Here is a 14,130-nt window from a genome sequence, read left to right as displayed (position 1 = left end):
AGTAGTAACTGGTAGAAATAGCATATGATATAAATTTTATTTTCTAAATAATGTACACATATTTTTCCATTTTTTACTAATTCTAATTCGTATGATTTTAAACAAAATATTGTGGCTTCCGCATTGTTATGCCATGATCGGCCAGAGCTGGCACCAAGTCCTCCATAGCCAAAGTGTATTTGCGATCTTTCGGGTTCTTCTTGTCCTGCAGCAATATTGGTAAATGAATAAGTATATTATCTTGTATATATCAAAGAACTTACTTTGCCGGAGCTGTGTCCGCTGGAGTGCTGTATGTTTGTTGTGCGGGTTTTACAATGCTGCAGCGCATCATTTACAATATCTGAGATGAATTTTTGCGCTGAGACAGAAACGATGCGAACGATTCGTGGATCCACAGAGCCAAAGCCAGACTAAATATATCTTTAATAAACATTTCAGCATAGGGTATTCAGACTAACTTACGCTATTTAGAATGCGCATAGTAAGCGCATCAGGCAACGTGGGCGTATAATCCTCCAGTTGTGTTAGCAATTCCTCCATTTCAGCTTCATCGGTCGACAGGGGGACAGCTTCGACTTCGACAAGGTCATCATCTGTTTCCAGCTCCTGCACTGGCGCATCTTCAACGTCAGTTTCATTTTCTGCGGCAGAAACTTCACTTTCAGATGCCGTCATATTCACATCCTCTCCATCCGATGCCATTATTTATTTATTTGTGTATATTGTTGCAGCACTATGGTTAGTGGTTGCAGTTTGCAGAAAATTAGTGATGACAATAGTCGACAGTGCTGGAAAACATGATTAGGATTGCTTATATCGATATATAATGGTATGCGATGAATTGCAATATTGATTTGTTATTAGACCAGCTGTTTCGGCAAATGTTCTAATCGCTTGGCCGCCACAGTTGACAAGCTGAATATTAAAAGGAAATTAAAACATAAAATGAGTCAAATCTAAAAAATTGAAAAATTCGAAATTAAGTTACTTAAAATATATATAATATGGTTATACCAAAGGAAGTGCTCAGCGACTACAAGGAGCTGTTCGAGAAGTCCAGCCAGCTAGTGGAACAGGACAGTCGCACGGATCCTCCCACAGATCCCTATCGATCCCACTACAAAGCGCGCGACGTCCTCCTCGATTTGAAAAAGCAACTGGATGAGCAGCTAATATCTATACAAGCAGCCGAGGAGGACGGAGGCGAAGATGAGCTGTGCTACAAGTCCATGCTGGGCTTCACATGCCGCGATTTGGGTCGCATTTATATCTACGTTGAGGAAGTCAGCGAGGGTGAGCAGCTGCTGAATCGCTGCTTGGAACTGATGGAGCCGCACAAACACACTCCACAAGGCATCATACCCTATGTGGGCGCAGTCAACGAACTGAGCATTGTGCTTGCCTCGCGGCAGGAGTACAAACAGGCAGTGGAGCTGCTCCTGAAGGCCGACAAGACCTATGAGGAGTTTAAGGCCAGTGGGCAGATAGCTTTAGCAGTAGCCGATCTCTATAGTCCACCTGATGAGCTACAGGCCACCCATGGCGGCGACAAGGAGCTGGAGAATCTCTATACCCTTTGCTGCTTCTACATGGCCCAGATGTATGGGCATTTGGGAGAACCGGAGAAGTCCGCTCAATGCTGCCATCGCACTCTCCACCGACAGCTGCAATACAAGTCGTACGATGCTGTGGACTTTGCGCTCAATACGGCGACACTTTCCCAGTACTATATTGGCCAGGAGCGATTTGCGGAGGCGCGTCATCACCTGGCGGCGGCCACCATTATTATGGCCGAGCACGAGGAGCACATGCTCAAGCCGGAGATGAGCGAGCAACAGAAGGCGGATGTTACGGAGACGTTCAAGCATCGCTATGCGGATGTGGCACGTTGCTGGGCGAAGTACGGCCTGCTGCTTCTGCAAACGTCCAAGGAGCGGCTGCTGCGCGACGACGAAGAAGAGGAGCAGGAGCAGAAGAAGCTGGCAGCAGCAGCCGAGAAGCTGCAACTGGACGACGCTGACTATCGCTTCGAGGACCTGGATCTGACGGCCATCGAGCGACGCATTAGCTGCGACTACTGTCTGACCTTCGACGATGCCAAGCTGGTCTTTCACTTCATCAACGAGTGGCTGGACGTGGCCAAAGATTACTACAAGGCAGAAACCGAAGCCACCGAATATGCAAAGATTATGCAAGACTATGCCGAGGCCTACGAGCACATTGCCTTCTTCGAGGAGAATCCGGAAAACCAGGCCAAGATGCAAAAGCGACGCGCCAAATACTTGGAGGATCTGCTCGACCTGCTCGACCCGGTGTGCTACTTGAAGATCTGCCGGGAGTGCTGGTATGTGGCAGGCACCGCACATGCAGCCATTCTGGACATCCGCCTCGATGCCATTAAGTCAAACCAGTCGCCCACCCCGGAGGAGGTGAAGCGTGTCAATCAGAGCTGCCTGAAGGCCATCAAGCATTTTGAGAGCTATGTCAAGTCATATTTGGTCAGCGGCGACACCCAGCAGTGGAAGCCCGGCATGGACGACGAGGAGGTGCGCACCATGCTCTACGCCCACTTCCACATCGGTCGCCTCTACTACAAGCTGATCAGCGCGCATCCCCAGCAGCAGCTGGAGCAGCTGAATCAGTGCTTGACCTACTACAGGCGCTTCAGCGATGCCTGCGACCAGCACAAGGAGGCCTCCAAGCAACTGCACGGCGAGATCGGGGTGGTGCGCGAGATGCTGGAACTGTTGCCGCTCAAAATTAACACTGTGAAACGTCGTCTGGAGTGAATGTGCATGATCGACCAAGCTTTATAATTCTTTGACTAAAGCAATACGCTCTAATCCAATTCCTTAACTCTGCTATCCATAGGCTAGTCGGATATGCCCCATACGCTATATACGAATGCATTCTATAACTATACTTAATTTATTGCAAGCAACTAAAAATAAATATTGATTCCGTCTACCGGGTCGAGCCTTCCAAGGGAAGTCCTTAAAATGAAATAGCGTAATCTAGTAATATATTATGGATATATAATACGATTTAATAAGTATTCAGTATCCATTAACGACCTTAAACAATTAATAAATCGGAAAGGACTTTAAACCTCTGCCCAACTTCCCATTGGCTTAGACTTACGGATAGCTAATTTCAAGTCTTTAACCCTTTAGCCAATTGCCAATGGCGTAGAAATACCCATTGGATTTAGGATTCTTAGGCCTATTATAATTAACTGATTGAAAACGACTTTAATCTTCTATTCATTGCATAATGCAATAGTGTAGCAATAGATTGAATCTATATTTAGTTTGAAACAGACGGAACAGGTAGATAGGATCCCGGAATCTTTCGGATTCTCGGCCCTCCCTAAAATGGCAGGCCCGTGTTTGGAGTGGACTTCTTGCTGGCTATTCTCACTGCCAGCGGTGATTGGCAACTGGGATGCTTGAATTGGCGCCTCTTCTGGAGCTGCTTCTGTATGTCGTTGCCCAGCTTACGGATGGGCAGTGCCGTAATCCCATCCAGCAAATTCTCCTTGGCATATTGTAGCGTAAGCTCTATCAGTTGCTCGACATTGATGGCACGCGGATCTACCATGGGCTCGCGCTCCAGTACATCGACAAGAATGCGCATAGTCTCTTCGGCCTGGAACTCCTCGAAGGGCAGCACCTCGATCAGTTCCTTGAAAATGTGCAGCACCAGGAACTGGGTGCGATTGACCACCTCGGCGGCAGGACGGCCGCAAAGCGAATCCTTCGCATGATCAAAGATGCCCGAAATCAACTCTTCGGTGTTCACATCGGAACGCTCATAGTCAAAGACGGCGATCACCTCGTTGAAGAGCTTGCGCAGATCCTCCGCCCCGATGTGTATAAAGTATTTCTTTGGCACAATCGAGCCCAGGTGCTCCGTGATGCACTCGGCTATGCGATCCGTGTACCGGCCCTGGAAGCTATAGGCAGCCTGGCAAAGATAGAGCGCCGATCTCTGCGAGAATTTTCGTATGTTCTCCGCTGTTGTGTGCCGGCCCAGGAACTGATTGAAGCTCTTCTGTACGATCGTGTGAACGCGATCCATGATAAACTCATCGGGCATCGGCGGCAGCATATAAGCCTCCACATTGAGTATGGCCGGACATATCTCCGGCTCGTTATCCATCGGCAAAATCTCCTTGTTGGTGACAGTCACCGTGGACTCCGGATACAGCTCATTGATCTGCAATGGCTTAGCCTTCAGGCGTAGGGCGCAGATCTCCCGTTCCAGACACTGCGAGCAGGAGGATTATCGACTAATAGCATAATTCTAGATGAAAGTACCCACCTCGATTTGCTGCAGCAGCTGAGTGTCGATGCCCATTAGCTTCTCGATGTCGTACTGAAGGTTCAGCACTTGCGGATTTGCCCATTTGTTGTAGTTGCGCTCCTGGACATCCAACAGCACGTCCAGCACATTCTTTTGCTCACGCAGCACCGTCTGTATGTTCACCTTCTCTGTGTTATTCTGCGTCTCCTGCACCAGCTCCTCCTCGCAGCGCGAGAGCTCAATCTGCAGGGAGAGATATTAGTAAGGATTAAACATGGCCCAACAAGTGCTGGAAATGAGAGTCAACTCACCTGCCTTTCGCTCAGCTCCTTTTCGAGGGCTCGCATCTCCTCCTCGGCCGTTGTCTCCAGCTCAAAGACGTAGCGCCGCAACACCTCCTCCTCCAGCTCATCCAGATTGATGATGATTCCGAAACGTCGCATCATCGCCTGCTTGATCTCCTCCTCCAGGCGCGTTATCTCGAATCTCATGAACTTAATATCCCGAGTCATGCGACGCAAGTGAATGAAGTTGATGCGATGCCAGCGTTTCGTGGACATTGTCTCCTCCTCCAGCTTCTCGGCACGGCGACGCAGCTCGACCAGAATGTCAGCATCGAAGAGAATCGCTTTAGACACGTCCCGGTAGTCCTCGCCCTCACGGAAATGCTGCAGCTGATCCATGCGCAAAATCGTGCTTATCTGCACCTTGTTGATCTCTTGCTGTCTATTGCGCTGCAGGGCGAATTCCAGATGGGAGATGGCCATGAGAACGATAAAGTAAAAGGAAGGTAGGTACATATATTATATTTGATAGTAGAGTTTATTCAAGAAGCAGTGGGAAAAATCATTCTTTTGAGCCCTTTTATAGACCTCCCCAGACAGAATTTTGTAAACTAAGGCACAGAATAGGATGCATCCATGCAGATGTCTAAAAGGAATGTTTAATTTGGGTTCCTTTTCATTGTACTAAGAGACAAGCCCCAAAAACATTTAGGAAAACTTCTCTTTCAGCCTAGCTAACATACGTAATAAGATTCCCTCTATCCGGTGCTATCGTTACTTCCGACTTACCCGAAACTCTAGCAGCGTATTCTTCTCACGCTGGTATACCTCCTCGTGGTACTTCATTTTCGTCTGCATTTCGGCAATCTCACGACGCTTGCGATCGACGTCCCGATGGCAGTCCGCCAAGCTGCGCTCTAGGGCGTGACGATCGGCGCGCATGGAGAACGACCAGTCGTAGAGGGTGCGATCCAAGCCGGAGGGGCAGGTGGTTTCGTCCAGCCGTATCGTGGTCATGTCTAAGGAGTCAACGCTCTGAGCATCGGCGGCGCCATCCTCGCTGGATGACGACGATGAGGAGGACGATGATGATTCCTCGTCCTCGCCGCGCACACGCTTGGGCGGACGATATTTCTTTTTGAAGATGCGGCGCAGAAAGTCATAGAACTTGTGCCCCTTCACCGTGATCATGAAGCTCTGCTGCAGCGCCGCGATCTGCTCATTGATCTTCTCAATGTTCTTGCGCAGCTCCTCCAGCTGCCGATTGGTGGCATTGATCACCTGCTGAAGCTCGTTGCGAGTGCTCATGGCGTGCTTGGCATTAACGAGCAGCTGGGTCTCGATCTCCTCGCTGTCGCGCAATATGTAGAGCTCCTGGTTGAGCGTGATCAGATAGGAACTAAGGAACTCGGAGTCCATTTTAATGTTGATGCGGTCGGCCTGCAGCTTCTCCAGTGCCAAGTCGAACAGGCGCACCACCTCGTCGAGGTCGGCCAGCATGAGCAGCTGCTCGACGACCCGGACGCGTAGCCAACGATGTCGCATCTCCAGGATCATGGGAGCGTTACCCTCCTCGTCCAGCTCATAGTAGCTGGGATCTGCGGGCGATGGCAGGGTCTCCAAATACTGCAGCATCTCGGCTGGCGGCGGCGTTGCCGGCAATTGACACACCTCGAGCGCCTTGAACTTGATCTCCTCACGTATGGCTGGATTGGCGTACGGATCCATGGGATACAGACTGACCGGAACGATGCTCAATTGCGGACTCTTGGCGGCTATTAGCTGCTCGACGCTCGCATCCAGGCTAAGTATATCGTCCACGTTGACGCCGCAGCCGGGTGTACAGTGCTCGATGAGATTGGTCTCCGGGTACTCTGCTTCCATGTCGATTTCGTTGATGTGTCGCATGTACATGCGATTCGCCTCCGGCAGATATTCGTGCAATCGCCTCAATCGGACGCGGTGTTTCTCTATAATGTCCATCACCTCCTTTTTGCGATCGCGCAATGATCTCAGGCGCTGATTGTACGAGTCGAGCATATTGAAGTATCTCTCCCGGCACTCAACAATCTCAATGTACTTGGCCGTCAGGGTCTCCGTGGTCTTTGGCTCGTAGTCGGCGCCAATCTTTAGCTTATAGTCGCCCAGGTTTCGCATCGCGGCCGCTATCTGGGCATCGTCATCGGGATGATTGCGGTTCGGATCGGGCTTCTGGCGCTCCAGCTTCTCCCAGTCGAACATGCGCCGCACCTCGTACAGCTGCCTTTTGCGATAGCGGTGCAGCAATCGCATCATCGTTCTGCTGAATTTGGGCGTAATCGTCGTCGGCTCACGGCCAAAGAAGAACGATTCAATAGGTGGTTCGCCCATCAGCTCCACCTTTTCCTCAGACTCTAGTGTGTCGGTAAGGCTGAAGAGCAGCAAGGAATAATGATTAATGGGCTACACTTAAGGGAAACACTTAAAGAAGAGACACAAGAAAATAATAGAGAACGTTCTAACTTTATATAAGGCACTGTAATGCTCATTAGTGCCAAATTAGAATCAAAAAATGAACACACAGAAAAATAATAGAAACAAATGAAGAACTATTGGAGGTCCTATAAGGTAAGAGAACTTTTGGAGGGAAGGTTACCATAACAAAATAGAGGATATACTGAAATAAAGAATTACGTTTACAATGAGTCTTAGTTAGCTTATTTCGTATGTGCTCTAAAACTTATAAAAGATGTGCTCGAATCGTAAATCTTTAGCTGAATAGTCTTACACTTCGGGCTGGTCTGGTACAAGCTCCTCGCAATCTCTGCTGCTTGTTTGTGCGATGAAGACACAATGATATTTAAATTACAAGAATTGGGATTAAAGACAGTCGGACCGAAGGCCGGAGACTTGAATCGTGGCAGCACACTTACCGCATATCGTGTTCCATTTTAAGTCGCTCCGCAATGTCGCGCTTGATCTGCTCGAACTCCTCGCCCAGGGCCTCCACGCGAAAGGTGGCGACCGGATCTACATTGGCCCTGTATATTTGGGTATAACATTGAGCTATTGGAGGCATTCAGCGACTCTGAAAGGACTCACCGGAGCGGCGCGATGGTGAACGGTATGTGATCGAGGCACTTGAGGAAGTGATTGTAGAGCTTCTGGTGGCCGACCTGGGCAACCTCCAGATCGTAGGCGAGGTCCTCGCGCACATCGTCAAGCTCGGCCTGGAGCTCGTCGCGAATTTGTTGTGTGATGCGCGGGTCGAGCAGCAGATCCTTGTCCGGCACACGCAATCCTGGCGGCAGCTCGTCATTCTTCTTGATGATGTCGAAGTAGGTGTTCTGGAGTACTCCGATCTTGGCCAGAACATCACGATCGTGAGCCTCGGCAGCCTCCTGCTGCCGCTTCAGCTCCGCATTGATCTTGACCTGCTCCAGCGACGGTGTCTCCGGATCGGTGATGTCCTCCACCGTCCTTGCACTAGGCAGGCCCGGCAGGCTCGGCCACCGCGCACTTCTAACATACTTCGGTCCAGTCCACTTGTACAGAAAGATGTTGCCGTCGAAGCCAATGGTGACCAGATACTCGCCATCGTAGCTGCTCAATATGGCGGGAATGGTGCCCTTGAGGGCGTCGTGCATGGGATAAGTACGATAGTCGGAGAGATCTGTAAAGTCCTCTGGATTTATGTGGTTGATGCGGAGGCTGCCGTTCACCAAACCAAATAGCATGAACTCCTCGCTAAGATAGGGAATTCATTAGAGAAAATATCATATGTGACTCCCCTCCCTGGCTTACAGGATATAGTAGCTGTGTATTTCGATGTCATCGGCATCCGTGATCAGCGTGGAGTACTTCGGCTCGGGCAAATCAAAGTCCAGCTCATAGAGGTAGCCCGCATCGTAGCCCGCCATCGAGACCCAGACGGTGTTGCGTTCCGTGTAGCGCAGCCAGATGACGCGATTGGGTATGGCGGGTATGTGCAGCGGTTCCTCCTCCTCGTCCGGTTCCGAGTCGGCCAGGGCGCTGTCCATGTCGATCTGTAGACCTGGATTCGCCTGCTTCAGCTTGTCGATTTCTTGCAGCTTGCGCTCCCTTTTCTTCTCCTTGCGCTTCTTGATCTGCTCGCGCCTCAGGTCCCGCCGTATGCGACTCTTGACCGACACGAAGCGGGTGCTGCGCAAGCGATCCGGCTCCGTGATGTTGTAGCTCAGGTAGGTCTCCGCCTCGGTTACATTGGTGCGTATATTGTACTCATAGACCTCGCCGCTCATGCACCCAACCAGGACCACCGACATCTCCTGCTGATGCCAGTGGAAGCAGCTGGGCACGGCCTTGAATTCCACAAAGCCCAGCGGATTCAGCTGGACCAACTTCTCGGCATCGTTGCTCATCCGATAGATGAACATCGTCTTGTCCATCGCCCCGCTGACCAGGATCGTGCTAATGCGATTCACGCCCACGCAGGTGATGGGCGCTGTGTGCGCCTTGTAGGCGCGTATCAGTTGAATGGAGGTCTTGTTCGGATCGCTGAGATCGAGGAAGAGCTGTCGCAGTATGCCATCCTCGAAGCCGGCGACCAGCTCTGTGCCATAGCTGGAGATCTGTGCGTCTAGCCACAAGATGTCCACCCCGTTCGAAGCGAACTGTTTGTCCAGCAGCAGCTTCTTCCGCTCGAAGTCGTAGACGAAGAGTTTGCCCGTCTCGGAGAGGGCCAACAGATGCGGCGATATGGCTGACATTTGGGCGGCCAGCACGCGTCCGCCCACGCACGAGTAGAGCTGTTTGGGTGGGCGTGGCACATCAAACGTATTGATGTCGCAAAACCAGATTCCGCCGCCACCATCCTGAACGTAGTATCCGAAGTCTGTGTCATCGAACGGCTTGATCTTCTGCATGCAGCGCAGCTCGACGTTGGAGATCTTGAACTCGTAGATGGGATCGATTTCGACAAAGAGATCGTCCTCCGGCGGATCGGCTATGTCGACTGTCTCCCAAAACCAGACGCGCACATAGCCGTCCATGCCAACGGTGGTGACCTCGCCGTTCGCCATGGTGATCCGTGTGATGGGCTTCGTGTGGCAGGGCTTGCGACCCTTGCGGCAGATCTCGAACTTGATGAGCCCCGCCTCCCACAGCAGCATGTTGCCCCAGTCACAGCCCGAGATGACATTCTCGTCGGGCAGCATATACATCGCACAGATGTCGCTGAAGTCCGTCTTGCCAAACCGGCCCAGATCGCCCTTCAGCTTGAGGCCCGTAAACGTGTTGGCCATCTTCCAGAACTTGATGTGACTGAGGCCGGCGGAGCACAGCAGGATGGGATTATGCTCGGAGAAGTGCACATATAAGATGTTGCTCTGAAACGACTTGGCTCGCAGTACCACCTCCGCCTTCTCCCAGCGCCAAATGGTGATGATGAAGTCCGGATAGCCAGCTTGCGAGGCGAAGAGCTCTCCGCTCGAATTGTAGGAGCCGGCCGTGAAGCAACTCTTGGCTGCATTCAGGAGTTTGGTGTGAATGTCATGCGAGGGATAAGAGTAGATGAATATCGTCGGCTTGGGCCCATTCTCGCCGACAGTGAAGAGGTTGCTAAACTCGGGACGTTCGTTTTTCTGCGGGAGTCAAAATTCTGATTTGGCATTTATTAAGTCTCCAGTGAACTACTTACGGTAATGAAGCCCACGCCGCAGCCGAAGACGGTCTCCCGAAAGGTCACCTCGCCCCTGGATATGCTAAAGTAGTGCAAAAAGTTGCCGGACGCAAAGACCAGCGTATCATCGTCCACCAAAACCAGATTGAACAGACGCTTGCAGTCGTACCCAAAGGAGTGCCTAGAGGAGGGGATTCAAAAATAATCTCGTCTATCGTCAAATAGAGCAGAGCTCTGTGGGTCTCTTACTCCAGTGTGATAATGTCCTGCATAAAGGATACATTATAGTCATCGTTCAGGTCCTCCTCGTCAAAATCCTCCGCCCCTGCCAGCTCCGCATTTTCGCCCAATGAGCTATCCATGCCTCTCGATATATATTTTGTTTATCCTATTTGTTTTTTGAGTCAATTCAAAAAGTTTTCTCGACTAGTGTTTCAGGTGGTTGCCAAGGCAGTCGGCAAATGGATTAGCAACCAATATTCTGGGCATGCGCAAAGGATGTTTGCATTGAGTGTGTCCTTAACACCGTAAACAAATCGAGCTTGAGCTATGTTAAGCCGAGCAGGAACTTGTTTAAAGAGAAGTCCTTATCAGCTGAGCTATGCTAACTGAATATCAACACACTCTGACTCGGGAGTTTTTTCTCCCCTATACTAAACACATTTCATCTAATGTTTGGCTATACTACCTATTAAATCTTTCTGTCAACAGGTTTTCAAATTCGTATCTTATGTTTCATATTAAAGTTGTATAATCTAGAATAAGAGATATATACACAAATTTATTCTTAAATTTAAAAATTCTCTACTTTTATTTTGAAATTCATTCAATTATTTATTTGCTCTTATGACTAAATAAACACAATTTTGTAATTATATAGTATAAAACGGAGCCATCAAAAGATTAAATCCTTAAATGCATCATCATCATCATCATCATTAAAGAAAGCAGCTATATCCTTTTCGCTATCCATCACTGTGTCCCTTTCATTCACGCTGCTCGTAGTATCCTCTTTGGCTTGTGCCTCAGCTACGCTTGCCTCCGACTTGGACTTGTTTGGCGAGAAATACTGCTCAATCGTGCTCGACTAAAATGCATAAATGGCATTAGTTAAAGTCACTTTCAGAAGTGTAAGACACTTACAGATGAGGGCGCGGCTGTGTGCGTGGCATGCTGCAGATTCTCGGCAAAGATGCCCACCTTGCTGAGCACCTCCTGCTTGTTCTTCAGCATGTTCCAAATGGTATCGTCGGCCGTTTTATTGGCCATCAGATAGCGACAGACCACGGGCTTCGTTTGGCCAATGCGATGCGCGCGGCTTTCCGCCTGCGCCAGGGTCTATAAGCAAGTAAATGAAATAAGCCATAAAGTGCAATGAGCTGTTCATTGGACCTACGCTAGGATTCCAATCGAGCTCTGCAAATACAATAATTTCCGCAGCCGTCAGCGTTATGCCCGAGTTGCAGGCCTTGAGCGACAGCACAGCTGCCCTGCAGCTGCTCGATTTCTGGAAGGTGTCCACATAGCCAGCTCGGACATCGCTGCGCGTTTGCCCATCGATGCGTATGAAGGAAACTTTAAGGGATCTCAGAGCATCGCATATGGCATCCATCATAATGCGATGATGTGCAAAGATGATGAACTTTAGCTTCTCCTTGATCAAAGTTTTTAGGTATGCGCTGCAGGGGGCGAACATGGATGGATTAGTTGCAATTGGATGCTGATATAAAACATGTTTCTAGTTACCAAACAGCCTTCGTTTTCACCTCCGCTGTGCGCGCATAGAAACGCAGGAGCAGCTCCTCGCGCGACTTGCCTTTGGCCTTTTGCAGCTCGTTGCTGAGCTCTGTACAAGAGCTCTTTGCAGCATCATTTGTCCAAACCAAAGCGGGATCGAGCACAACTGTCTCACTGCAGAAGTAATGGATAAAATTTAAATATAAAGCAGTTATAGATCTCCATCCACTTCCTACCGATTCTTTCCTGCCAACTGTGGCAGCACCTCGGCCTTGGTGCGCCTCAGCATATATTTGAGCTTTAGGACGACCTTTAGCTCGTCCAGATTCGATTGCCCGTTGGCATCCCAGCCGAAATGGCTTTGCTTGCCATCACAATAGCGAGAAGCTGCCAACGATAGAAGTCCATTACAAAAGAGATCTACAATCAAATAAATTGCCTGGACTCACTGTACTCCATGAAGTTCATAAAGCGACTGTCCACGAGCTGAATCTGCGTGAAGAGCTCCAGGGGACGAGAGAGAGCCGGCGTGCCAGAGAGCAGGATTACGCGCTTAGCCTGATCGGCCAGCCGCTTGGCCACGGCTGTGCACTTTGCTTTGCCATTCTTCAGCGTGTGCGATTCGTCGTAGATGACGCAGCCGAACTTGCGCTCAAGTAGCTTATCCATATAGCGCTCCATCATGTTGTAACTGGTGATCAGAACCTTGGCATCCACCACATACATGTTACTGTTGGTCAGCACCTGGATGCAGTGCACAGGCACGGAGGGCAGGAGTTCTGTTATGTGCATGGCCCAGGCGTCGCGTGTGCTGGCCGTCGTGCAGATGAGCAAGGGCCAATCCTCCCTGAAGTAATCCGCTACAGCTAACGCCTGATAAGTCTTGCCCAGGCCCATTTCATCGCAGATCATGACGCGTCCCTGCTGAGCTATGGAGAAGCTATGAAAGAGAAAGAGCATTAAATGCCAATCTTTGCAATTGCAGCGCAGCTATCTTACCATACGCCCTCCTCCTGGAAGGGCATCAGCTTCTCGGCCAGCTTTGGTTCAATGGAGGCTAGAACGCTCCTCTCCAAGGGCTTCGCCGGCTGCTTGCACAGATCAATGACTTTCTTGGGTATCGTGCCAATAAGCACATTTGGTTTAAGATCTCCTACATGCTGCTGGAGCAGCTGGTAATCCTTGAGATCGAAATCCCAGTTACGGGTTTGTGGATCATACGATTTACTCGGAATGTTTTTAAAGACTTCAATCAACTGCTGATGGTAGCCGGAAGGCACAACAGCGAAACGTTGGGCGCTTATTAAATACACTTTACAGCTAATCGATTTTGTAAAAACAGACGACAGCTGCTGCTGCGGCTGTTCCCTCTCCGGACTGGGGCATAGTGTGGGTTTGCCTCCTCCATTGGGGCGCTGGTATGGATGAGCGGCGATGCGGCCTAATTCACGCGTACTTGTGGTCTTTATGGCCTTGAGCGCATTCAGGAAGGATGAGCTCTTGTTTTGGCTGACATTGTTATTATTATTATTTACTGCCTTTGTATTGTTTTGAGGCGGTGAATTGTAAAAACTCGACGCGGACTTTGCGCCCAATTGCTCGTTTGCATTTGTGGCGGGTTTCGTGTTTGAATTTACGGCTGGTGTTTGGTTTTTCTTAGCCTGGAGCTTGGCCAGTGCTATGCGCCGCTTCTCCGCAATCTCATCTGCTGTGCAGACTGACATTTCAAGCCGACAAACTCTTATTTACTTTTAAATTTACGAATGAGCTAAACCTTGGCCATTTAGAAAACAAGACAAAAACAGGGCTGTTACGATTTTGAATAGAGCAACAGCTGTTTGTCATCGAAACTGGCGCGCATTTTTGAATTTTTACAATAATACATGCCAATCATTTAATTTAAGTCATTTAATCTAATATAAGAGTAGCACGTCATATTTATCACTAGAGCTTTAAATATAATTTGCTCAGATAATTTTTTTATGATTCGGCTTATCGATATCTACAACGAAAATGCTAAACGATGGCGATGTATCTTTTGTAATTGAACAGAGACTCCACAGCTCTCGGAGAATATCGATCGAAACTATCGTTTATTGCGCGACCGCCACAAGTATCGGTGAAGTGCCTTCAATAAGAACCGCAAAGTGGTGAAATTAAATT

General features: G+C 49.5%; 4 protein-coding genes across 4 annotated transcripts; 1 reads left to right on the top strand and 3 right to left on the bottom strand.

Annotated features, from left to right (window-relative positions):
- Nucleotides 1-23: 23 nt before the first annotated feature.
- Nucleotides 24-770, bottom strand: Taf10 (TBP-associated factor 10). Its single transcript, XM_030384711.2, has 3 exons — nt 466-770; nt 264-413; nt 24-205 (listed from the first exon to the last, which is right to left on the bottom strand). Exons 1-3 carry the CDS (start codon nt 703-705, stop codon nt 98-100), a joined length of 498 nt encoding a protein of 165 aa, XP_030240571.1. The 5' UTR covers nt 706-770; the 3' UTR covers nt 24-97.
- Nucleotides 771-871: 101 nt separating this feature from the next.
- Nucleotides 872-3,008, top strand: LOC108649309 (KIF-binding protein). Its single transcript, XM_018098280.3, has one exon. It carries the CDS (start codon nt 1,008-1,010, stop codon nt 2,790-2,792), a length of 1,785 nt encoding a protein of 594 aa, XP_017953769.2. The 5' UTR covers nt 872-1,007; the 3' UTR covers nt 2,793-3,008.
- A 255-nt stretch (nt 3,009-3,263) lies between these two features.
- LOC108649308 (cilia- and flagella-associated protein 44) lies at nt 3,264-10,788 on the bottom strand. Its single transcript, XM_030384705.2, has 9 exons — nt 10,480-10,788; nt 10,249-10,411; nt 8,376-10,192; nt 7,674-8,318; nt 7,505-7,612; nt 5,382-7,002; nt 4,620-5,042; nt 4,327-4,551; nt 3,264-4,272 (listed from the first exon to the last, which is right to left on the bottom strand). The coding sequence occupies exons 1-9, from the start codon at nt 10,590-10,592 to the stop codon at nt 3,373-3,375; spliced, it is 6,015 nt and encodes a 2,004-aa protein (XP_030240565.1). The 5' UTR covers nt 10,593-10,788; the 3' UTR covers nt 3,264-3,372.
- A 284-nt stretch (nt 10,789-11,072) lies between these two features.
- On the bottom strand, nt 11,073-13,796 carry Marcal1 (SWI/SNF-related matrix-associated actin-dependent regulator of chromatin subfamily A-like protein 1). The gene is made up of 7 exons (XM_030384706.2): nt 12,967-13,796; nt 12,417-12,907; nt 12,204-12,354; nt 11,977-12,141; nt 11,627-11,909; nt 11,374-11,568; nt 11,073-11,317 (listed from the first exon to the last, which is right to left on the bottom strand). The coding sequence occupies exons 1-7, from the start codon at nt 13,689-13,691 to the stop codon at nt 11,126-11,128; spliced, it is 2,202 nt and encodes a 733-aa protein (XP_030240566.1). The 5' UTR covers nt 13,692-13,796; the 3' UTR covers nt 11,073-11,125.
- Nucleotides 13,797-14,130: the final 334 nt, after the last annotated feature.

This window comes from Drosophila navojoa, chromosome 3 (assembly GCF_054131105.1).
Source record: "Drosophila navojoa isolate 15081-1374.11 chromosome 3, UAZ_NAV_1.0, whole genome shotgun sequence".
Taxonomy (NCBI): Eukaryota; Metazoa; Arthropoda; class Insecta; order Diptera; family Drosophilidae; genus Drosophila; species Drosophila navojoa.
Note: the sequence above shows the minus strand (reverse complement) of the source record. Positions and strands in the feature narration are given on the sequence as shown.

Excerpts from the sequence above, each read along its gene's own strand:
- Taf10 (XM_030384711.2), bottom strand. The coding sequence starts at position 705 with ATGGCATCGGATGGAGAGGATGTGAATATGACGGCATCTGAAAGTGAA. Across the intron at positions 414-465 it reads CTATGCGCATTCTAAATAGC|TCTGGCTTTGGCTCTGTGGA; the intron begins GTAAGTTAGTCT and ends AGATATATTTAG. Across the intron at positions 206-263 it reads GCGGACACAGCTCCGGCAAA|GACAAGAAGAACCCGAAAGA; the intron begins GTAAGTTCTTTG and ends ATATTGCTGCAG.
- LOC108649309 (XM_018098280.3), top strand. The coding sequence starts at position 1,008 with ATGGTTATACCAAAGGAAGTGCTCAGCGACTACAAGGAGCTGTTCGAG.
- LOC108649308 (XM_030384705.2), bottom strand. The coding sequence starts at position 10,592 with ATGGATAGCTCATTGGGCGAAAATGCGGAGCTGGCAGGGGCGGAGGAT. Across the intron at positions 10,412-10,479 it reads CAGGACATTATCACACTGGA|GCACTCCTTTGGGTACGACT; the intron begins GTAAGAGACCCA and ends CCCCTCCTCTAG. Across the intron at positions 7,003-7,504 it reads AAAATGGAACACGATATGCG|CCTTACCGACACACTAGAGT; the intron begins GTAAGTGTGCTG and ends GCTGCTCTTCAG.
- Marcal1 (XM_030384706.2), bottom strand. The coding sequence starts at position 13,691 with ATGTCAGTCTGCACAGCAGATGAGATTGCGGAGAAGCGGCGCATAGCA. Across the intron at positions 11,569-11,626 it reads AGCTCGATTGGAATCCTAGC|ACCCTGGCGCAGGCGGAAAG; the intron begins GTAGGTCCAATG and ends ACTTGCTTATAG. Across the intron at positions 11,318-11,373 it reads ACACAGCCGCGCCCTCATCT|TCGAGCACGATTGAGCAGTA; the intron begins GTAAGTGTCTTA and ends TATGCATTTTAG.